Source organism: Thunnus thynnus, chromosome 11, assembly GCF_963924715.1.
Source record: "Thunnus thynnus chromosome 11, fThuThy2.1, whole genome shotgun sequence".
In the NCBI taxonomy this organism is placed as follows: domain Eukaryota; kingdom Metazoa; phylum Chordata; class Actinopteri; order Scombriformes; family Scombridae; genus Thunnus; species Thunnus thynnus.
Window position 1 is genome coordinate 25,460,697 of NC_089527.1, and position 25,973 is coordinate 25,486,669.

The 25,973-nt window shown below is 40.1% G+C and overlaps 1 protein-coding gene and 2 long non-coding RNA genes across 3 annotated transcripts; 1 reads left to right on the forward strand and 2 right to left on the reverse strand.

Annotated features, from left to right (window-relative positions):
* The first annotated feature begins 4,623 nt into the window (after positions 1–4,623).
* LOC137192982 (uncharacterized) lies at positions 4,624–9,755 on the forward strand. The gene is made up of 2 exons (XM_067604112.1): positions 4,624–7,215; positions 7,259–9,755. The coding sequence occupies exon 2, from the start codon at positions 7,315–7,317 to the stop codon at positions 9,361–9,363; it is 2,049 nt and encodes a 682-aa protein (XP_067460213.1). The 5' UTR covers positions 4,624–7,215; positions 7,259–7,314; the 3' UTR covers positions 9,364–9,755.
* Positions 9,756–11,272: 1,517 nt separating this feature from the next.
* LOC137192984 (uncharacterized) lies at positions 11,273–14,052 on the reverse strand. Its single transcript, XR_010930658.1, has 3 exons — positions 13,733–14,052; positions 13,554–13,640; positions 11,273–11,783 (listed from the first exon to the last, which is right to left on the reverse strand). It is a non-coding gene; the product is annotated as an uncharacterized lncRNA (long non-coding RNA).
* A 6,361-nt stretch (positions 14,053–20,413) lies between these two features.
* On the reverse strand, positions 20,414–24,148 carry LOC137192985 (uncharacterized). Its single transcript, XR_010930659.1, has 4 exons — positions 24,075–24,148; positions 22,775–22,838; positions 22,598–22,684; positions 20,414–20,804 (listed from the first exon to the last, which is right to left on the reverse strand). It is a non-coding gene; the product is annotated as an uncharacterized lncRNA (long non-coding RNA).
* Positions 24,149–25,973: the final 1,825 nt, after the last annotated feature.

The window sequence follows — 25,973 nt, forward strand, 5'->3', positions numbered from 1 at the left end:
TTACCACAGTTTTACATTTTTTTCCATATGTTGTCATGTATGAAAAGACCCAAAATGAACACTGTAAGCAGACTACTTGATTACTATAGGTGAATATTTAAACAGCATTTGTATAGGAATGATTCTGTCCCGAGCTTTTTGATCCATATAAGCGGTCAATCACTGTAACTGTGATCATTATAAGCAGTTTCCACTGTAGTAGATTTCACTTATTTTTCTAATTTTTTTACTCGAAATGCAAACTTTTCAACTTTTCAAATACATCCGTATATGTTTGAGCAAAGGCTACGAAATGGATGGCCATTTGTGGTCATGCGTGTAACAATGGGATGTCATCATGAGGACGAAGTAGAGATAACATTGCAAACTGAGCATTCAGAGCTCAGGGAGCATTTTTACATATGTTCACCTCATGTTTTGGACCTTTGACTGAGTTTAACATAGACAGTCGTCATCATAACAGTATAAAAATAACAGAAAATAACATAAAGCATGATATGTCCCCTTTAACAGTTCTCAATAACGAATTTATATCTGATGAATAATAAATAATGAACTTGGTAAATAAAATACATTGCTCCAAACCCCCACTATGTAGGAGTTCAATGCAGATGATGATATAGACCTGTTACTTTCTGTCACCTTATAACACAGGCTTAACAGAATCTACATAAAATAAAATAAACATTACAGCTGACTGTAAATTCACAGCGCTGTGATGAAGTGAATGTATCTGACTCAGTTCCATGCCCAAAGCCCACTGAACAGTGGAAATTGAGTTATCGAGAGCCAGTTTCTTTCTGCCCACTCATTGCACAACAAAGACACGTGAGCCAGAGTTGAGTCTCAAGGGGCAATATTAACCCCCCCAATATGTCCAGTTACAACCAGTTATCATTCTCTGGATTGCAGTGCTGTTCAGAGTCTGAAATCAACAGTCCTCAAGAGGGTAAAGCCTTGCATCTTCCCGCTGTGTATGTACCTGTATGTACAATAGTGATGCATTATTAGACAGGGGAGATTTTTTAAGTATTTTAATACAAACCATGACAATTCAGACCATTTAACATACCAAAGATCATGGTCCATGGGTCCATTAGCATTTGGTATCCAAGAGACACAGCTGAAAGCCACATCTGTATATAAGACATCAATTTATATAAGTAATTCTTAAGATATGCATCTACAGATTTTAAAACTGTTGAACTTTGACATGCCTGCTCGGTGACTCCTTTAAGCCTCAGTTGAGGAGTCGACCATTCAGCAATGAACACCAGTTAATCTGCACATTGGCCTGATGGCCCTGTTGGGACGGGCAGTAGTGCGTGTGGTTATTAGCAATAATTCATAATTATCATAGATAATTATGAAAATAAGATATTGTTAACCTTAATCAATAATTTGGGCACCAACTGTTGGATCTATGAGGAACACAGTTGATTATTTGCAATAATTATTATCAAGGATAATAAACCAATTATGACAATTAATAGAATTATTAATATGAATTAACAAATACGGGGCACCACCCGGAAACCGGGACCAATAACCAAACAAGGTAGTCTCATAAATGGGAGTTCACCTAGAATGTTAATATCAGAGATAAACATTCAAGGATGAACAAAGAAGGGTTGAATTCGAGCTCAGACTCCTTCAATCAGCCACTTTTCACAATATTACACACAATAATGACAGAAGAACTTCTCTTTAAAGATATAACGGTGTTTATTAAACTTAGCAAAATTAGAAAAGTTAACAAATGCTTCATTCAATAAACAACTATCCTAAGATCTAATCCTACCAAACAAAACACAAACAGCTATGTACAGGGTTGGACACATGCAGGGGAATGCGTGTGTGTGTGTGTGTGTGTGTGTGTGTGTGTGTGTGTGTGTGTGTGTGTGTGTGTGTGTGTGTGTGTGTGTGTACGTGCGCGCGCGCGACAAGATGGCGACGGGGCCTGACGTGATGACATCGCCGGTCTGCGACGCGGACGTGACTATGGGAGGAAGTCACGTCGCGCGAGAACCGGATGGCAGAAATGTGGCGGTGTCTTGGTTAGACAGAAGCAAGACGGCGCCGCCTGGCGGAAGAGAAGCTTTGTCCACAGACAGCGTGTGTACGGACGGCAGTCTGTAACGCACGTTGTCTGGTTTCTGATCGACAAAGCAACTTACTTTCTCTCTCACGATGGCACCAACACAGCAGTAGTCCCGAGCGGGACAAACACAAAACAGTCTAGCGTGGTGAACACAACTAAACAGGCAGCAAACTTAAAACACTCCTAAGAGTAAAGCAGGAAAAAATGGACTCGGTGGTCCGTAAACAACACAACAAACAATAGCAAAAGCTAAGAGCTAAATGCTAAGCAACAGCAACTGATGCTGATAAGAACACACAATTAACACTGCCTCTGCCCCGACTTATGCCTATTACTTGGTCGCTTCAGATAGCTAGCAGGGTGTGTGTGTAATCCGTCTTTATGTCCGGCTTTGTCCTGGGCTCGGATGCAGACGGTGGCCGTTCTCGCACGGTCGGCGAAAAACACGGCAGCTGGCTCTCGGCGGCGTGGCGGAGAGAACAGCAGAGTCAACTCGGTGAAGAAGCGTTTCTTCCGTCTCGAGGAAATTGAGGACGCTGGTTGCAGCAGCGGTCTCTCTCGGATCCGGGAATGTGTTCGGGTGAACACGGGCGAAGTCTCGTCTCGTCCGGCGAGGGGGGTCTTCGATGAGGGGAAAACACGTGCGTGGGGTACCCCCTTTAGTCAGCTGACTCACAGAGGAACCGGAGTTACCCCTTGCTCAGTGACATGGGAAAGGCGTGTGCGTCGGGGCACGTTCAGTTTTTAAAGGGGTGGTGATGTCATGGTTGCGTCATCAGGACGCTCCGCTGTGCAGGAGCGTCTCCGCCAATGAGACTGTATGTTGACTGCTCCCTGCTGAGGTGTGAAAATCGCAAAGCATCCTCGGAAATGGAGTTTGCAATGGACTCCCATCGTCTAAGCAGTATTTTTGTCGCTATTCCTTTGTCTCGGGGAAAACAAAGGAATAAAGCACCTCGTGGTCAGGCCTCACAGGTTACATGTAGGCCTTCTTTGTGTGACCTCATGGTTTGAGGCCCAACAGCCCTTTGATGTGGAATTAGGCTGCAAATAAGAAAACTGGGGAGGCTGGATGCTGCAACTCATCCCTCTCATGCAACTGTTTTAATTGTGGACCACTGCAGAAATGTAGTATGTTCACAACATCTTTAATTTATCTGGGCCAAAGTTGAAATGACAGTGTTGAGCCCCTGTAGTAAGCTCACTATTTTACTCTCTCATTAGTGTAAATCTTACAGCTGCACTAGTAAAATCTAGTAACACTTTATTTTATGTCCTGTAATGTGCTAATAATTTCCTTGAAAGTTTCCATGAAAAGTCCTGTAATTTGATACTAATTATAGGGAAAATAGAGACAATGTTATGAGACAGCTACCTGAGTTTAGTTAGTTGTTTTGAGTTTATAAGTTTTCATTTTCAGAGGTAATTACTGGAAAATCCAAGTAAGTATTCATTTATTATTGGAAACGTTTTTTTTTTCCATATTTGTTTGACAAATGTGACATTCATGCATGTTCATTTAACCTGCTGCACACTGACTAAAAACTCTATATTACATTGTGCTTCCTAAGAATTTACAAATGAAATAGTCTGCCTCATAATCTGTCATGTCACATGTATATGGGTGGTTGATGTGACGCTCCATTTTTGTGTTCTTGGTGACAAATGTAAATAATAATATATAATATTTCATTAAAATCTCTGTTTTTTTATACAGTATAATCTTCCAGAACTAATACATCTGTAATTAATGAGCATTACAATTCAAATATGTAAATATTTTGTTTTAAACATGACATTTGTCCACTGGCGTGACTGTCCGGAGTAGCATTGCTCATCTCAAAACTACTGTATTTAAATTAATAATAAGTCAAAATACATTAAAATACTTGAATATATATTATAGTAGTGTTAACTTACAGAAACTAAGGTTATAAGTCTTAAGGTCACCATTTAGAATAATTATGAAACGTTACATTTTGTCAGCAAAACTGGTGTCCACCTGGTGTGACGCCACTCTGTAGATATAAAACAGGCATTAATTTGGGTACCCTATTACTGAGAGGGGTCCTTCTTCATCCAGGAAGTACAGTAGACATCACTGGAGCAGATGCACTGCACACAAGGTGAGTTCTGTCTCAAATCTTTTCATAATTTTGCTATTTCTGTGCATTGTTAGAAATGGGATCCATTGTGCAGTCCTTTTGTGTGACGTAATTTAAGCACTGATCTGAAAATTTTCATCAATTTATACTGATTGACTATTGAAAATAATGTAAACCTTTACACCGCTAGCCAGGATTGAAGACTGTCTCTCATTTAGCTAGGCCGCAAACTGACCTTGACCTTGAAAACGTCCACTGGTGTGACAGCACTGTCCTATAGTGTGACATGAACTGAACGTCACACTGGTGGACATGGCTGTCACACCAGTGGATGTAGGTTCTATGAAGGAGTACAAACCCATCACTCTCTCTCTCCTAACCACTCAATAGTCACTCAATACAGGAACAAGGCTAACTGTTACCTGAGCTCATGGGAAAGGTGCTCCTGATGGAGTTGGGGGAGCAGTGAAACGAATGGCAGACAACCATATCCATGGGGGGCAAGACCTTAAAAGCCCAAAGGATGTCTATGAGTTCCTAGTCCAAAAAGAGGTCACAAACATAAGATTCAAGTGGATCGATGAGGCAGATATCCAGGTGTTTGACGAGATGTTGCCACCGTCTGTCCCAAAAGTACCCGGCATATTAAACACGCACCAAATACTTTCCTTCTCTGTCGGAGAGATCTTCTATAGGGCACTCAGCTGTTTCTGCCGGTTCCCAGAGATGTGCCACTGCTTCTCTCCAAGCAAGATGAGGCCAGACAAATCAAAAGATTTGGAGGAACCACTCACCTCTGAAGTCCAAGCGACCCAGCCTGAGAATCCCAATAGTGGAGAGGAAGCTGAGGAAGAGCTTGACGACAAGTACACTGTAGGGAAATTCGTCATTGTCCGCTATGACCAGAAGCCATTTGTGGGCCAGATCACACAACTAAATGCTGAGCACATTGAGGTCAATTGCATGGTGCAAATTTGTGGGAAAAACATCTTCAAATGGCCTGCTAAGCGAGACTGCATTATGTACAGCAAGGACGAACTTGTCAGTGTCATCTCTGAGCCAGAGCCCCACCAGCGTGGAGTCCAACTCACCAAATATGACTGGCTGCTGTTCAATGAGGTGTGAAAGGAGGAGGATGAGTCCTTAAACACTACAGCTTTTTTTTATTTTGTTTGTATTTCAAGCTGTACTCTTGTGCTGGGTTGTTTAATGAATTTTACCCAAACAGTAGTTTTTAGGTCAGTTCCAGTGGTTATGAATTGTGACAAGTATGGCTATTTGAAAAATGATTTTACTTGAGCACTAAAAATGTGACTGAATTTAATACAGAGAACTCTAATTTTAATTCTTTATCCTGTCTAGTTTTGACTTGAACAAAAATGTAATGAATTTTAAGATAAATTTGAAAAAGAAAAGTAATAATAAGCCAGGACAATTTTGTTTACATGTTCATGTTGTGTTGCTAAATGTTACTAGTCTGGCTATCTTAATTGTACAAAAAACATTTGAACTTCAGGTTATAACTTTATTTTAATAAATTGTTAATGATTTTGAAGGTAATGAATTTTAAAATAAATTCGAACAGGAAAAAATAAATGTGACTTTGTAACAAAACATGGGCATAAGGTATTTATTGTCCAATGGTGTGACGGAATGTCCTGTGGTGTGACAAACTGAATTATGAGTGGAAAAGGCATTTTAATGCACAAATTCATGTAAAAAGTGTTGAATAGCATAATAATGATATCATCACTATGCACATATAAGGATGAATTGAAGCTTCATTAGGTTTTATACTAATTATAATGAATATAACCCAACCGTTTGGGTGAAGTCCCTATGTGGACATCTTATAGTAGGGTAATGACATGATTGCAAATTTTTATTGGTTACTTTTGATGTGGAAATATAATTAGAACAAATTGATAAGGATTATGCATATTTGTCTTATCTGGCAAACAATCTCTGAATTAAATATTAATATTAAAAATGTTGTCACACCGGTGGACAATTTTTAGGAGTACCACACAAAAAAGTGAAAAAAATCTAAAATAAATGAGGAATTGGTAATGAACACAATCAATTTTGAGTTACTTACATATAAAGCAATACAATTATGTGTCATTTGACATAAATTTTAAAAATATATTTTTTTCCACTTTGGATTTGAGTTCAAGTCAACCACCCATATGTAACCAATATGAACATGTGATTTTGTGTCGTTTTGTCTCTCATTCTGTGAATAAGACATCAAGTCTGTAGCTCTGTGAGACTCCATTACTTACCAGAAAACGAGTTTATTCATTGAATCACGGATGGTTCTGGAGTGGGTCCAGTTTTAAGGGGCTATAATACCCCTGTGACAAAAAGCAAGGACGTCCTAATGTGTGAAGGCGTTTTCTCCTGAAGCCAGGGCTTCCCCGTTTTTCAAACTAGCTATCATTGTCATTTTAATAAAAAGATAAAATTCATTTCTTGACCATTTAACAGCCACTGTTCACATCATATTATCAGCCTCGGTTTACTAGTTGTTTTTTGAGCAGCTGTATGACTTTAGCGCCGACTTGTCTGAAAACGAGAAATCTGTCAAACGGTGCCGCCGGTGCCTAGCAACGGTTGCTATGACAGAGTCGCGGGTTTTGAAAATAGTCAGTTACTTTATTCTGTGACGTAATCATGACGAGTGATCAACGTGTAGCCTAGTTACACTTTGATTTGTGACGTGTAGTCATAGATATGTGACGTGGTCATGAGCAGTGATCAACGTGTAGTCTCTCTTTGATCTCTGTAGTCACACTTTGATCTCTGTAGTCACACTTTGATCTCTGTAGTCACACTTTTATCTGTATCGTCACCCTTTGATTTGTGCTTTGATTCTTTGATCTAGTCACAGATAAAAGCTATGAAAGTGGAAACATTTATGTATATAGGGCACCAGAATATTCAAGACCAATACGATAAACATTGAAGATAATCAATCCTGATAGCTACAGTTAATAAGCATCGAAGGTAATCGAGCTTACAGTTTGATTACAGTAACAGAGCATCGAAGCTAATCGCGCTTACAGTCGGATTACAGTAACAGAGCATCGAAAACAAGAGAAGAAAATGGCAGTCGTTACAGTTGATGATGTGCGCTCAGTGATCCATTCCTTTTTGGAGAAGATCACAGAGGAGCAATGGATACTGTTGAAGGAAGGAACTCCTGATGATGCCACAATGTACCTGTTGGCAGAAATGATCACAGAATTCATCATATCCATTACAAATACAATATTGGCGAATCTACGGAGCAAAGATGCGGACGTCTGTAAGGAGGAGCTTCTCAATAGCCTGAACGAAACTCTCCATCAGAGTTTCGTTCAGGCTCTGGAGTTTACGGAGGATATGCAGTCAGTCAGTTCAGAGAGCTTAACAAAACTAATAGCAAAAGAGGTTGCTGAGAGCGTCAACTCAGCCCTCTCTGCTTCTACTGACTCTGAAAGTAGAGATTTTGTGGTTCCTCATGACAAAGTCGGTGGCTTTCGTGTCACACCATCCCGCAGACTGAACACAATGGTTGGTCATGCAAGCGCTGTGCTTCGTGACTTCATGACCAAAGTGAAAAGTCTGTGCCCACCTCAGCCACGTCGGTCAAGGTCATGTAGGGCCACCGATGTAGAAAACACAGACAAAGAGGATATGGTACCACCAATGGAGTCTCCAGAGCATGAGGATGCAGAAATAGAAGATCTGGAGACTTCAGATGAAGAAAAGGAGGAGGATGAAGTAGAGAGGCCCGACACTGGTGACCGCCTAGAGTCACCAGTGAAAAGTGAAAGGCAGGACACACCGGAGAAGATGGCATCGGAAGACAGCTTTCTGGCTCAAACCAGTAAAGCTGTCCAAGAGATAATCAGACAAGAGCTTTACGAGTTAACAGAACCTGTACTACATACAGTGGAGGAGTCTGAATATGAACTCCTGCAATCTGATTTCTCTTTAGAGATTGAGGTTATAGGGGACGACATATCTCAGATTCTTACGGAAGAGGCAAAGAGTCTACAACATTCTGAAACTGAGAGTCCGAGAGAAGAAAATAATCTGAAGAGCAAGATCAAGACACTTTTTGCTAAGCTGTTTGCCAAATCATTGATTCATCGTATGGTGGCACAGCTGAAGTCCAAATACCACAAAATCTTCAAAGGTAAAGGCAGACACTCAGCGCAGTCCCTCAGGTCTAGTGTTGAGTCTCTGCTTCTGGATGAGTACGACATTACAGAGGGTGGAAATGAGGTTTCTGTGTTTCGGCAGTTAGAGATAATCTCCAGTGGGAAACATCTGGTTTTCACAAAAGAACTCAGCGATCTTGTTTACAATCACATCAAAGATGGGATGGTGACGACCGAGATTGTCCCTGAGTCAGTGAGGAAGAAGTCCATAAGAAAGACTCTTAAAGAGCACTATGACGCCCTGTACAACGATGTAGGCAATAGAGTGAAGTGTTTTCTCAGCCTGATGAATTGGTGGCTTAAAATGAAAGTTGGCAGCTACTGCAATAGGGTTGTACTTGCTCTTAAAAACACCAAGATATTCTCACGAATGCCCCCAACAGAAGTCACAGCAGAGGAGGATGCAACAAGGTCCGAGGAGGATGCAACAAGGTCCAAGGAGGATCCAACAAGGTCAGAGGAGGATGCAACAAGGTCCAAGGAGGATGCAACAAGGTCCGAGGAGGATGCAACAAGGTCCGAGGAGCGAGACACTGAATCTGAAGAGGATGCAGCGCTCAAGAAAAGGTACATAGCTGTTAGCGTGCTCGTTGAGAAGCTGGTGTGTCGTGTCCTCACCAAAACAAAGAACACTATTATGAACGCAGAGGCCCTGACTCGCCACATCATCAAGAAGACGTGGGCGGAAGTTGAGACTCTAGATTTTAAGGTAACGGAAAAAACTATAAAAAACATCGACAAGGCCATTTTCAAGGATTTGTGCAAGGTCTGGAAGAGTGCAGACATGGTGGTGATATTAATGAAATCAGGGGATCCGCTAATAGAAAAATACATAGCCGTGTCTTTTAAATCTCACCTGACGCTGAAAAAGCCCAGCACCATCCACCGTTTCTTCTCCTGTGTACGCAGGGTTTTGGCCGAGCCTTTTCTGAGAATTTTTGTATAATAACAACTGCCTTCATCTTGAAGGAAAAAAGAATAATGGAGGTTTCTCTTTTTTCCTTCAAGATGAACGCAAGAAGTTAAGTCCCACCTCACATCTACCTATCTCCTCATTATTACGGATTCACATCTACCAACCTCCTCCTCCACTGGCCTCCATCCTACATTATCACGGACTCACATCTACCAACCTCCTCCTCCACTGGCCTCCATCCTACACTATCACGGACTCACATCTACCCACCTCCTCCTCCACTGGCCTCCATCCTACATTATCACAGACTCACATCTACCAACCTCCTCCTCCACTGGCCTCCATCCTACACTATCACGGACTCACATCTACCCACCTCCTCCTCCACTGGCCTCCATCCTACATTATCACAGACTCACATCTACCCACCTCCTCCTCCACTGGCCTCCATCCTACACTATCACGGACTCACATCTACCCACCTCCTCCTCCACTGGCCTCCATCCTACATTATCACAGACTCACATCTACCCACCTCCTCCTCCACTGGCCTCCATCCTACATTATCACGGACTCACATCTACCCACCTCCTCCTCCACTGGCCTCCATCCTACATTATCACAGACTCACATCTACCAACCTCCTCCTCCACTGGCCTCCGTCCTACATTATTACTGATTCCCATCTACCCACCTCCTCCTCCACTGGCCTCCGTCCTACATTAGTACTGATTCCCATCTACCCACCTCCTCCTCCACTGGCCACCGTCCTACATTATCACAGACTCACATCTACCCACCTCCTCCTCCACTGGCCTCCGTCCTACATTATTACTGATTCCCATCTACCCACCTCCTCCTCCACTGGCTTCTGTCCTACATTATTACGGACTCACATCTACCTATAACCTAGAGGTTTCTGTGTTTCGGCAGTTAGAGATAATTTCCAGTGGGAAACATCTGGTTTTCACAAAAGAACTCAGCGATCTTATCTACAGTCACATCAGAGATGGGATGGTGACGACCGACAACTGTAGCCTTCATCTTGAAGGAAAAAAGAATAATGGAGGTTTCTCTTTTTTCCTTCAAGATGAACGCAAGAAGTCCCGCCTCACATCTACCTGTCTCCTCATTATTACGCATTCACATCTACCTATCTCCTCATAATTACGGATTCACATCTACCTATCTCCTCATTATTACTGACTCACATCTACCTGCCTCCTTTTTCCTCCTGCACCACTGGTCTCTGTCCTAAAACATCGAGGGGCAGAGACCAGTGGAGCAGGTTAGTTACCTCACTGAGGGGGTTAAGGTTAGGCTTAGGGTTACCTTGATGTAGGGCAGGACTGAGGGCCACTTCAGTGACACCTTATAGCTAGGAGATGAGGGTTCGAGCCCCGAGCCTGAGTCTCTTCTAGTTTGTGCGCTGTCTGCTGTGGTGGTGTGGGTTTACTCTGGGGACTCTGGTTTCCTACCATTTTTCATTAATTGGACACTCTAAATTACCCCCAAAGCTTAACTGGTTCATGATTACAAAAATGCAATAAAAATCATTCAATAAAAAATTAAAATTTCACATCTGCTTTCAATTATTATTTTATCTTTTGCAGTCAAAACATCACTGGTTCAATTAAAGACAATCATACTTTTACAGTTGAATTCTGTGTAAAGGCATATAAATACAAGAAATATATATTCACTGTTATTTATTGTGTACATCTATTGTTGTAAAGATTTCAAACTATGTAAGCTTCCGTTGTGCCTGGATTGTGCTTCTTCATGAGTACCATCTTCAGAGGTAAAATCAAACACTCAGAGTTCTGTTGCAAATAACTAGATTTAAAAATAAATAAATATTGGTACAATTAAGAAGAAACGGTAATGTTGTCTTGTAGCACTCACACTATGTCAACATTTGTTGTTGCTGATTAATAACAGACATGCTGTTCCTTGATTGTGTTATATGTTTCAAATTTGAGGAAAACTCTTAGTTGAGCGTTCAATGTGTGTTGAGGCAACAGACAGGAAGAATGACACATGACAACTGCACAATTAATTTAAAGTATTTTATTGATATAAGCCATTAAGCTTCCATTAAGCAGAGGAAAGACTGGGATTGAAGCATTGTTTGAGCTGTTATTGCACTGTCAGCAAATATGAATTAATCTTTTACTAATGTATGAGTAATTATATTTTACCTTCTATTGAATACTTTACACAAAATATCACAAAATTATATAAAATTGCTTTCTACATTTATGCCCGAATGCTTTTTAGGCATGTCTTGAAGCATTTGTTTCTTGTTGTTGAAAAATGCTCACTTTCAACCATGTCTTCCAAGGCGTACTGTACCTATCTGCAGACGGCTTCAAATGTTTTCCCCAAACATTTAAGCAGGATGATGTTTGGGCACGTTGAGCTCTATAGTACAGCTGTGAGGACAAATCCTGTGAAAACAAATCAATATTAGATGGTTGGTTTCGTTAGTTTCCAGTTTCAACAATCATTTAATCTGTTAAAGGGAATGCATCATGTACATTTCCAGGTCTAGAATTATATTTTGGGGTTCAACAGTTCAAAAAACACTTAATGCTTGTCAGCTCATCCCCTGTTTGAAACAGGCTGTTTTAGCTCCTGTCTCTTTAAGACCCCCTCCCCGATGAGCCTGCTCTGTTCTGATTGGTTAGCTCCAGCTAAGTAGTACAGTTGAAACCACATATAATCATCATGTCTGTGTCAGTTTTTCTTTATTTCTTATGCAGATTACCATCTAACTGACATTTGTATATTTATGCACAAATAATCTTGCTTTTAATTTGACAAGCTTACATTATTGATTTCTAGTTGACATTGTGGCTGTATGTGATGTGCTATTGTGTGTAGCTTTGTATTTTGCATTATGTGTCCTGTGTGTTTTTTGCTTTGTAATGTTTGTTATTGTTCCGTTATATGTTTTAATTGTGACCTGCCAAAGGGACTGCAGATGAAAATTGGCTATAAGCTAACTCTGATACAGTACATCAAATGGTAACATTTATGTTTAACACTGTACATGGTCCCAATAAATATTTAAATAAATAAATATTACATGAATGCTGTTTCAAACACTTGTTTCGCTGCTGCATCTCATTGGCTCGTTTATGGCAGTTTGTCATAAACTTCAAGGAGACCACGTTTTTCATTGCGACAAAATGACTTTTATTTTCCTGTCATGATTCCAGTGTGCATGCAGCACCAGCCTCAGGTAACCAGCGCGAAGCAGACGGGTTACTGCGGTTACAGCTGCACATATACATATCATACGTGTATCATGGGAGTAAAGTAAAAAAAAAAAAAAAAAAGAATTACCACAGTTTTACATTTTTTTTTCCATATGTTGTCATGTATGAAAGGACCCAAAATGAACACTGTAAGCAGACTACTTAATTACTATAGGTGAATTATTTAAACAGCATTTGTATAGGAATGATTCTGTCCCGAGCTTTTTGATCCATATAAGCGGTCAATCACTGTAACTGTGATCATTATAAGCAGTTTACACTGTAGTAGATTTCACTTATTTTTCTAATTTTTTTACTCGAAATGCAAACTTTTCAAATACATCCGTATATGTTTGAGCAAAGGCTACGAAATGGATGGCCATTTGTGGTCATGTGTGTAACAATGTGATGTCATCATGAGGACGAAGTAGAGATAACATTGCAAACTGAGCATTCAGAGCTCAGGGAGCATTTTTACATATGTTCACCTCATGTTTTGGACCTTTGACTGAGTTTAACATAGACAGTCGTCATCATAACAGTATAAAAATAACAGAAAATCACATAAAGCATGACATGTCCCCTTTAACAGTTCTCAATAATGAATTTATATCTGATGAATAATGAATAACAAATAATGAATTTGGTAAATAAAATACATTGCTCCAAACCCCCACTATGTAGGAGTTCAATGCAGATGATGATATAGACCTGTTACTTTCTGTCACTTTATAACACAGGCTTAACAGAATCTACATAAAATAAAATAAACATTACAGCTGACTGTAAATTCACAGCGCTGTGATGAAGTGAATGTATCTGACTCGGTTCCATGCCAGAGCCAGTTTCTTTCTGCCCACTCATTGCACAACAAAGACACGTGAGCCAGAGTTGAGTCTCAAGGGGCAATATTAACCCCCCCCCCCCCCCCCAATATGTCCAGTTACAACCAGTTACCATTCTCTGGATTGCAGTGCTGTTCAGAGTCTGAAATCAACAGTCCTCAAGAGGGTAAAGCCTTGCATCTTCCCGCTGTGTATGTACCTGTATGTACAATAGTGATGCATTATTAGACAGGGGAGATTTTTTTTAAGTATTTTAATACAAACCATGACAATTCAGACCATTTAACATACCAAAGATCATGGTCCATGGGTCCATTAGCATTTGGTATCCAAGAGACACAGCTGAAAGCCACATCTGTATATAAGACATCAATTTATATAAGTAATTCTTAAGATATGCATCTACAGATTTTAAAACTGTTGAACTTTGACATGCCTGCTCGGTGACTCCTTTAAGCCTCAGTTGAGGAGTCGACCATTCAGCGATGAACACCAGTTAATCTGCACATTGGCCTGATGGCCCTGTTGGGACGGGCAGTAGTGCGTTTGGTTATTAGCAATAATTCATAATTATCATAGATAATTATTATGAAAATAAGATATTGTTAACCTTAATCAATAATTCGGGCACCAACTGTTGGATCTATGAGGAACACAGTTGATTATTTGCAATAATTATCAATTATCAAGGATAATAAACCAATTATGACAATTAATAGAATTATTAATATGAATTAACAAATACGGGGCACCACCCGGAAACCGGGACCAATAACCAAACAAGGTAGTCTCATAAATGGGAGTTCACCTAGAATGTTAATATCTGAGATTCTGAGATATCTGACATTCAAGGATGAACAAAGAAGGGTTGAATTCGAGCTCTGACTCCTTCAATCAACCACTTTTCACAATATTACACACAATAATGACAGAAGAACTTCTCTTTAAAGATATAACAGTGTTTATTAAACTTAGCAAAATTAACAAAGTTAACAAATGCTTCATTCAATAAACAACTATCCTAAGATCTAATCCTACCAAACAAAACACAAACAGCTATGTACAGGGTTGGACACATGCAGGGGAATGCGTGTGTGTGTGTGTGTGTGTGTGTGTGTGTGTGTGTGTGTGTGTGTGTGTGTGCGTGCGTGCGTGTGACACAAGATGGCAACGGGGCCTGACGTGATGACATCGCCGGACGTGACTATGGGAGGAAGTCACGTCGCGCGAGAACCGGATGGCAGAAATGTGGCGGTGTCTTGGTTAGACAGAAGCAAGACGGCGCCGCCTGGCGGAAGAGAAGCTTTGTTCACAGACAGCGTGTGTACGGACGGCAGTCTGTAACGCACGTTGTCTGGTTTCTGATCGACAAAGCAACTTACTTTCTCTCTCACGATGGCACCAACACAGCAGTAGTCCCGAGCGGGACAAACACAAAACAGTCTAGCGTGGTGAACACAACTAAACAGGCAGCAAACTTAAAACACTCCTAAGAGTAAAGCAGGAAAAAATGGACTCGGCGGCCGTAAACAACACAACAAACAATAGCAAAAGCTAAGAGCTAAATGCTAAGCAACAGCAACTGATGCTGATAAGAACACACAATTAACACTGCCTCTGCCCCGACTTATGCCTATTACTTGGTCGCTTCAGATAGCTAGCAGGGTGTGTGTGTAATCCGTCTTTATGTCCGGCTTTGTCCTGGGCTCGGATGCAGACGGTGGCCGTTCTCGCACGGTCGGCGAAAAACACGGCAGCTGGCTCTCGGCGGCGTGGCGGAGAGAACAGCAGAGTCGACTCGGTGAAGAAGCGTTTCTTCCGTCTCGAGGAAATTGAGGACGCTGGTTGCAGCAGCGGTCTCTTTCGGATCCGGGAATGTGTTCGGGTGAACACGGGCGAAGTCTCGTCTCGTCTCGTCCGGCGAGGGGAGTCTTCGATGAGGGGAAAACACGTGCGTGGGGTACCCCCTTTAGTCAGCTGACTCACAGAGGAACCGGAGTTACCCCTTGCTCAGTGACATGGGAAAGGCGTGTGCGTCGGGGCACATTCAGTTTTTAAAGAGGTGGTGATGTCATGGCTGCGTCATCAGGACGCTCCGCTGTGCAGGAGCGTCTCCGCCAATGAGACTGTATGTTGACTGCTCCCTGCTGAGGTGTGAAAATCGCAAAGCATCCTTGGAAATGGAGTTTGCAATGGACTCCCATCGTCTAAGCAGCATTTTTGGCGCTATTCCTTTGTCTGATGATGTGATTTTGTGTCGTTTTGTCTCTCATTCTGTGAATAAGACATCAAGTCTGTAGCTCTATGAGACTCCATTACTTACCAGAAAACGAGTTTATTCATTGAATCACGGATGGTTCTGGAGTGGGTCCAGTTTTAAGGGGCTATAATACCCCTGTGACAAAAAGCAAGGACGTCCTAATGTGTGAAGGCGTTTTCACCTGAAGCCAGGGCTTCCCCGTTTTTCAAACTAGCTATCATTGTCATTTTAATAAAAAGATAAAATTCATTTCTTGACCATTTAACAGCCACTGTTCACATCATATTATCAGCCTCGGTTTACTAGTTGTTTTTTGAGCAGCTGTATGACTTTAGCGCCGACTTGTCTGAAAACGAGAAATCTGTCAAACGGTGCCGCCGGTGCCTAGCAACGGTTGCTATGACAGAGTCGCGGGTTTAGTAAATAGTCAGTTACTTTATTCTGTGACGTAATCATGACGAGTGATCAACGTGTAGCCTAGTTACACTTTGATTTGTGACGTGTAGTCATAGATATGTGAGCAGTGATCAACGTGTAGTCTCTCTTTGATCTCTGTAGTCACACTTTGATCTCTGTAGTCACACTTTTATCTGTATCGTCACCCTTTGATTTGTGCTTTGATTCTTTGATCTAGTCACAGATAAAAGCTATGAAAGTGGAAACATTTATGTATATAGGGCACCAGAATATTCAAGACCAATACGATAAACATCGAAGATAATCAATCCTGATAGCTACAGTTAATAAGCATCGAAGGTAATCGAGCTTACAGTTTGATTACAGTAACAGAGCATCGAAGCTAATCGCGCTTACAGTTTGATTACAGTAACAGAGCATCGAAGGTAATCAAGCTTACAGTTTGATTACAGTAACAGAGCATCGAAGACAAGAGAAGAAAATGGCAGTCGTTACAGTTGATGATGTGCGCTCAGTGATCCATTCCTTTTTGGAGAAGATCACAGAGGAGCAATGGATACTGTTGAAGGAAGGAACTCCTGATGATGCCACAATGTACCTGTTGGCAGAAATGATCACAGAATTCATCATATTCATTACAAATACAATATTGGCGAATCTACGGAGCAAAGATGCGGACGTCTGTAAGGAGAAGCTTCTCAATAGCCTGAACGAAACTCTCCATCAGAGTTTCGTTCAGGCTCTGGAGTTTACGGAGGAAATGCAGTCAGTCAGTTCAGAGAGCTTAACAAAACTAATAGCAAAAGAGGTTGCTGAGAGCGTCAACTCAGCCCTCTCTGCTTCTACTGACTCTGAAAGTAGAGATTTTGTGGTTCCTCATGACAAAGTCGGTGGCTTTCGTGTCACACCATCCCGCAGACTGAACACAATGGTTGGTCATGCAAGCGCTGTGCTTCGTGACTTCATGACCAAAGTGAAAAGTCTGTGCCCACCTCAGCCACGTCGGTCAAGGTCATATAGGGTCACCGATGTAGAAAACACAGACAAAGAGGATATGGTACCACCAATGGAGTCTCCAGAGCATGAGGATGCAGAAATAGAAGATCTGGAGACTTCAGATGAAGAAATGGAGGAGGATGAAGTAGAGAGGCCCGACACTGGTGACCGCCTAGAGTCACCAGTGAAAAGTGAAAGGCAGGACACACCGGAGAAGATGGCATCGGAAGACAGCTTTCTGGCTCAAACCAGTAAAGCTGTCCAAGAGATAATCAGACAAGAGCTTTACGAGTTAACAGAACCTGTACTACATACAGTGGAGGAGTCTGAATATGAACTCCTGCAATCTGATTTCTCTTTAGAGATTGAGGTTATAGGGGACGACATATCTCAGATTCTTACGGAAGAGGCAAAGAGTCTACAACATTCTGAAACTGAGAGTCCGAGAGAAGAATGTGAAGACAAGCTTTGTGAAAATAATCTGAAGAGCAAGATCAAGACACTTTTTGCTAAGCTGTTTGCTAAATCATTGATTCATCGTATGGTGGCACAGCTGAAGTCCAAATACTACAAAATCTTCAAAGGTAAAGGCAGACACTCAGCGCAGTCCCTCAGGTCTAGTGTTGAGTCTCTGCTTCTGGATGAGTACGACATTACAGAGGGTGGAAATGAGGTTTCTGTGTTTCGGCAGTTAGAGATAATCTCCAGTGGGAAACATCTGGTTTTCACAAAAGAACTCAGCGATCTTATCTACAATCACATCAAAGATGGGATGGTGACGACCAAGATTGTCCCTGAGTCAGTGAGGAAGAAGTCCATAAGAAAGACTCTTAAAGAGCACTATGACGCCCTGTACAACGATGTAGGCAATAGAGTGAAGTGTTTTCTCAGCCTGATGAATTGGTGGCTTAAAATGAAGGTTGGCAGCTACTGCAATAGGATTGTACTTGCTCTTATGAACACCAAGATATTCTCACGAATGCCGCTACCAGAAGTCACAGCAGAGGAGGATGCAACAAGGTCCGAGGAGCGAGACACTGAATCTGAAGAGGATGCAACGCTCAAGATAAGGTACATAGCTGTTAGCGTGCTCGTTGAGAAGCTGGTGTGTCGTGTCCTCACCAAAACAAAGAACACTATTATGAACGCAGAGGCCCTGACTCGCCACATCATCAAGAAGACGTGGGCGGAAGTTAAGACTCTAGATTTTAAGGTAACGGAAAAAACTATAAAAAACATCGACAAGGCCATTTTCAAGGATTTGTGCAAGGTCTGGAAGAGTGCAGACATGGTGGTGATATTAATGAAATCAGGGGATCCGCTAATAGAAAAATACATAGCCGTGTCTTTTAAATCTCACCTGACGCTGAAAAAGCCCAGCACCATCCACCGTTTCTTCTCCTGTGTACGCAGGGTTTTGGCCGAGCCTTTTCTGAGAATTTTTGTATAATAACAACTGCCTTCATCTTGAAGGAAAAAAGAATAATGGAGGTTTCTCTTTTTTCCTTCAAGATGAACGCAAGAAGTTAAGTCCCACCTCACATCTACCTATCTCCTCATTATTACGGATTCACATCTACCAACCTCCTCCTCCACTGGCCTCCATCCTACATTATCACGGACTCACATCTACCAACCTCCTCCTCCACTGGCCTCCATCCTACACTATCAGAGACTCACATCTACCCACCTCCTCCTCCACTGGCCTCCGTCCTACATTATTACTGATTCCCATCTACCCACCTCCTCCTCCACTGGCCTCCATCCTACATTATCACAAACTCACATCTACCAACCTCCTCCTCCACTGGCCTCCATCCTACATTATCACAGACTCACATCTACCAACCTCCTCCTCCACTGGCCTCCGTCCTACATTATTACTGATTCCCATCTACCCACCTCCTCCTCCACTGGCCACCATCCTACATTATCACAGACTCACATCTACCCACCTCCTCCTCCACTGGCTTCTGTCCTACATTATTACTGATTCCCATCTACCCACCTCCTCCTCCACTGGCTTCTGTCCTACATTATTACGGACTCACATCTACCTATAACCTAGAGGTTTCTGTGTTTCGGCAGTTAGAGATAATTTCCAGTGGGAAACATCTGGTTTTCACAAAAGAACTCAGCGATCTTATCTACAGTCACATCAGAGATGGGATGGTGACGACCGACAACTGTAGCCTTCATCTTGAAGGAAAAAAGAATAATGGAGGTTTCTTTTTTCCTTCAAGATGAACGCAAGAAGTCCCGCCTCACATCTACCTATCTCCTCATTATCACGGACTCACATCTACCTATCTCCTCATTATCACGGATTCACATCTACCTATCTCCTCATTATTACGGATTCACATCTACCTATCTCCTCATTATTACGGATTCACATCTACCCACCTCCTCCTCCACTGGCCACCGTCCTACATTATTACTGACTCACATCTACCTGCCTCCTTTTTCCTCCTGCACCACTGGTCTCTGTCCTAAAACATCGAGGGGCAGAGACCAGTGGAGCAGGTTAGTTACCTCACTGAGGGGGTTAAGGTTAGGCTTAGGGTTACCTTGATGTAGGGCAGGACTGAGGGCCACTTCAGTGACACCTTATAGCTAGGAGATGAGGGTTCGAGCCCCGAGCCTGAGTCTCTTCTAGTTTGTGCGCTGTCTGCTGTGGTGGTGTGGGTTTACTCTGGGGACTCTGGTTTCCTACCATTTTTCATTAATTGGACACTCTAAATTACCCCCAAAGCTTAACTGGTTCATGATTACAAAAATGCAATAAAAATCATTCAATAAAAAATTAAAATTTCACATCTGCTTTCAATTATTATTTTATCTTTTGCAGTCAAAACATCACTGGTTCAATTAAAGACAATCATACTTTTACAGTTGAATTCTGTGTAAAGGCATATAAATACAAGAAATATATATTCACTGTTATTTATTGTGTACATCTATTGTTGTAAAGATTTCAAACTATGTAAGCTTCCGTTGTGCCTGGATTGTGCTTCTTCATGAGTACCATCTTCAGAGGTAAAATCAAACACTCAGAGTTCTGTTGCAAATAACTAGATTTAAAAATAAATAAATATTGGTACAATTAAGAAGAAACGGTAATGTTGTCTTGTAGCACTCACACTATTTCAACACATTTGTTGTTGCTGATTAATAACAGACATGCTGTTCCTTGATTGTGTTATATGTTTCAAATTTGAGGAAAACTCTTAGTTGAGCGTTCAATGTGTGTTGAGGCAACAGACAGGAAGAATGACACATGACAACTGCACAATTAATTTAAAGTATTTTATTGATATAAGCCATTAAGCTTCCATTAAGCAGAGGAAAGACTGGGATTGAAGCATTGTTTGAGCTGTTATTGCACTGTCAGCAAATATGAATTAATCTTTTACTAATGTATGAGTAATTATATTTGACCTTCTATTGAATACTTTACACAAAATATCACAAAATTGTATAAAATTGCTTTCTACATTTATGCTCGAATGCTTTTTAGGCATGTCTTGAAGCATTTGTTTCATGTTGTTGAAAAATGCTCACTTTCAACCATGTCTTCCAAGGCGTACTGTACCTATCTGCAGACGGCTTCAAATGTTTTCCCCAAACATTTAAGCAGGATGATGTTTGGGCACGTTGAGCTCTATAGTACAGCTGTGAGGACAAATCCTGTGAAAACAAATCAGTATTAGATGGTTGGTTTCGTTAGTTTCCAGTTTCAACAATCATTTAATCTGTTAAAGGGAATGCATCATGTACATTTCCAGGTCTAGAATTATATTTTGGGGTTCAACAGTTCAAAAAACACTTTATGCTTGTCAGCTCATCCCCTGTCTGAAACAGGCTGTTTTAGCTCCTGTCTCTTTAAGACCCCCTCCCCGATGAGCCTGCTCTGTTCTGATTGGTTAGCTCCAGCTAAGTAGTACAGTTGAAACCACATATAATCATCATGTCTGTGTCAGTTTTTCTTTATTTCTCATGCAGATTACCATCTAACTGACATTTGTATATTTATGCACAAATAATCTTGCTTTTAATTTGACAAGCTTACATTATTGATTTCTAGTTGACATTGTGGCTGTATGTGATGTGCTATTGTGTGTAGCTTTGTATTTTGCATTATGTGTCCTGTGTGTTTTTTGCTTTGTAATGTTTGTTATTGTTCCGTTATATGTTTTAATTGTGACCTGCCAAAGGGACTGCAGATGAAAATTGGCTATAAGCTAACTCTGGTACAGTACATCAAATGGTAACATTTATGTTTAACACTGTACATGGTCCCAATAAATATTTAAATAAATAAATATTACATGAATGCTGTTTCAAACACTTGTTTCGCTGCTGCATCTCATTGGCTCGTTTATGGCAGTTTGTCATAAACTTCAAGGAGACCACGTTTTTCATTGCGACAAAATGACTTTTATTTTCCTGTCATGATTCCAGTGTGCATGCAGCACCAGCCTCAGGTAACCAGCGCGAAGCAGACGGGTTACTGCGGTTACAGCTGCACATATACATATCATACGTGTATCATGGGAGTAAAGTAAAAAAAAAAGAAAAAAAGAATTACCACAGTTTTACATTTTTTTCCATATGTTGTCATGTATGAAAAGACCCAAAATGAACACTGTAAGCAGACTACTTGATTACTATAGGTGAATATTTAAACAGCATTTGTATAGGAATGATTCTGTCCCGAGCTTTTTGATCCATATAAGCGGTCAATCACTGTAACTGTGATCATTATAAGCAGTTTACACTGTAGTAGATTTCACTTATTTTTCTAATTTTTTTACTCGAAATGCAAACTTTTCAAATACATCTGTATATGTTTGAGCAAAGGCTACGAAATGGATGGCCATTTGTGGTCATGCGTGTAACAATGTGATGTCATCATGAGGACGAAGTAGAGATAACATTGCAAACTGAGCATTCAGAGCTCAGGGAGCATTTTTACATATGTTCACCTCATGTTTTGGACCTTTGACTGAGTTTAACATAGACAGTCGTCATCATAACTATAAAAATAACAGAAAATCACATAAAGCATGATATGTCCCCTTTAACAGTTCTCAATAATGAATTTATATCTGATGAATAATGAATAACAAATAATGAATTTGGTAAATAAAATACATTGCTCCAAACCCCCACTATGTAGGAGTTCATTGCAGATGATGATATAGACCTGTTACTTTCTGTCACCTTATAACACAGGCTTAACAGAATCTACATAAAATAAAATAAACATTACAGCTGACTGTAAATTCACAGCGCTGTGATGAAGTGAATGTATCTGACTCGGTTCCATGCCCAAAGCCCACTGAACAGTGGAAATTGAGTTATCGAGAGCCAGTTTCTTTCTGCCCACTCATTGCACAACAAAGACACATGAGCCAGAGTTGAGTCTCAAGGGGCAATATTAACCCCCCCCCCCAATATGTCCAGTTACAACCAGTTACCATTCTCTGGATTGCAGTGCTGTTCAGACTCTGAAATCAACAGTCCTCAAGAGGGTAAAGCCTTGCATCTTCCCGCTGTGTATGTACCTGTATGTACAATAGTGATGCATTATTAGACAGGGGAGATTTTTTAAGTGCTTTAATACAAACCATGACAATTCAGACCATTTAACATACCAAAGATCATGGTCCATGGGTCCATTAGCATTTGGTATCCATGAGACACAGCTGAAAGCCACATCTGTATATAAGACATCAATTTATATAAGTAATTCTTAAGATATGTGTCTACAGATTTTAAAACTTGCTTAGGCCTGCCTCCTTTTGTCCTCTAACAACTGTGAAACATTATTATTAAACAATAAAAATCATATTAAGTTGGTTGTTTTTGGGAATATTTCTGGTGAATATTCAAACACTTCTTGTCTGATATTATATGACCACATTAACTTGTAAGTTTGTGTATTAAATTGATGTCAGTGTGGAACCTTTTAGATCTATTACGTAATAATCTGAGTTGTTTTGATAGTTAATTCATCTTTTAAGTAATTTTAAAGCAATGATGGCATAATTTTTTGCTATTACCAGATATTTTATGAACCAAATGATCATATTTTAGAGTAATTGATCATGAAAATAAGTTAGTTGCAGCCACTTTATATCTGCTGTTTTATTACTATTATTCTTTTTATTTTTTTCAACCATGTAAAGCACTTTTTATCTTTGTTTTTTGAATAAGTACTATAAGTATTATATTATTATTATTATTATTATCTTGTAACTTTAGCTTGACACGCTGTCAGTATGAGATGGATAACTGATAATAAACCAGGTCTCTCCAGGATGCAACAGCAGGAGGTTTATTTCCCAGTTTGACAGTGGTTATTTTTGTTTTTCCTCCATTTAGACAATTCTGTAAACATTTATCCATACGAAAAGACAGTTTAAATAATTTATACCATAAATTATACCAAAGGTAGTATATACAGTTTAGCTACTTATTATACTGGTATTATACAGTTAAACTAACAGTAAGAATCGGCCAGTGTAATGGGATAGGGATTAAGTCTTTGTTAAACCTGAAACGTAATTAATCTTAAATCGCGGTGCCTTTGTGAACAAGGCCTGTTGCTGAAGTTACCCTATGATAAAAGTTGCACTAAAGCTGGAAACTAATAATAAAAAAACAACACTCAATAGAAACATTACGGTAATCTAAACAGGTATTAATTTTACAAAAATATACAACTCCGCTGCAGTGCATCTTTAATGTTTAAAACTGCACACTGTCCCAATCAATAAATCAAATCAATCAATTTACACAGAATTAGAGATTTGCTCGGTCAAGTTCAGGTTTTCAGTCTAAGCACTTAAGTTTTGAAATATACAAAACTAGATTTTTATGAGTAAGACGTGGCCCTGCGTCACTAAAATACAACTGTTATGAAGCCACATATTGTTTACAGACTCAACTCACCTTTTCACCGTTTTCCCAGAAGTCCTGACGTCGGTCAGAGAAGGTCGATACTTATTTATACAACTACGGAAGCCGAGAGCGACCAAACTTCATGTAGTTCGCGAACGGCCTATAGTGGGGTAACAGGCGTTTTACTGTAAGTCATTATCTTCTGTTCTTGTAAAGTGGTGGCGTCATAAAAAAAAATAGTTGTTTGTTTTTATTTACACAACAGGTAGAAACTGAGACTTCTTAATAACATTATACTGTTGGTATGAGTTTACATGCAGGTTCATAATGTACATTACTCAATCTGAGACTTTCTCAGTAAACAGGATCTGATCATGTATTTTTATTGTCTTTATACTTAATGTTTTATGCTTCCTTTGATGCAAAAAATAAATTCCTCTTGTGAGACAATAAAGTGCTGAGCTGAAATGAACATATTACAGTCTGTTCAACTACCAAACTGGTGAAAAAATGAGCTATGAAGCAAATATACTATGCAAAAAGACAGGAATATTAATTATCTACAGAGTAAACATTTGACCTGACCAACAGTCCACAACCCAAAAATATTCAGTTTACTGTCAGAGAGGACTTAAGAAACCAAAAAATATTCACATTTTAGAAGTTGGAATCAGAAAATGTGGACATTTCTTAAGGAATGACTCAAAATCGACATGAAAATAGTTGCTGGTGAATTTTCTGTCAATTGACTGATCAATTAATCAACTAATCTTTGCAGCTGTACTTTATAACATAGATATGAACTCTACTTTTAAATGACTATCACAATATCCAGTTGCTCAGGCCTGTATCTTTGTATCTTTTTAATGTTTTGTTGTCATCCTCAAAGCAGTACTCCACAGATAATAAAATGAGAATTATGAACCAGCCAGCTGCACATTGAAACGACCTCTGTGCTTCACAGTAACAGCTACATTAGCCCGGCGCCTCCTGCTGAGGCGGTGCATCCATTTTCATTCTGAGATTTAAAATCCATATATGATAAAAAAAAAAAAAAAAAAAAGCAAAACAAAAACACAGCTGTCCTTAGTCAACAGCACCTCTTTTTTCAGATGTTAATGCTATGAGATTATGCAACAGTGAAAGTCTGTGCTCGGGCTCTGGTTCATTCTAATCACTCACTTGGATTGATTGAAATCACAAAATGCAGCACTGGACAGAGGTCAGCTGAGTGCACATTCACCTGAACTTTCTAAGCCTCAGGACTGTGTTTGCGGGCTGGACAGCATGACTTCATCTACTAATTCATTTAAAGGTCAGTTTTAGGGCTGCAACTAACAATTATTTTAATAACTGAATATTTTGATGATTTTCTTAATAAATTGATGATTATTGAGTGTATAAAATGTCAGAAAATAGTCCAGACTGATGTCATATTGTCTGACCAACAGTCTAAAATCCAAAGATATTCAATTTACTATCTTATTAAACCAAGAAAAACAGCAAATATTCACATCAGTGGATGGAAACAAAGGATTTTGTTTTTGTGCTTTTAAAATTTTTTTATTTAATTTTGCCAATTAATTTTCTGTCAATCGTCTTATCGGTTCAGTTTTATACTCCAACATTCTGCTGCAGCACAGTCATGTTTCTATAAAACTGTATATGATGGTAAGTTGAACTCTTTGGTGTTCAGTTATATTATGGTCTGTTTAGCTGACCCCACGTGTTTGTTTGTTGTAGGTTGTTGTGTTGTGATGTTTTGTCTCTTTTTGGCGGGGTGTTTGTGTGTTGTTGATGATTCAGTTAATGACCCTGTTAGTCCTGAATAATCCATGTGAATGTTTCCACTCTGTTTGCCCAGACTGCTCTCACCACGTCCCTCCATGCCCTCGCTTCCTGTTCAGCCTCACACTGTGTGTGTGTGTGTGTGTGATTTCCTTACTAACA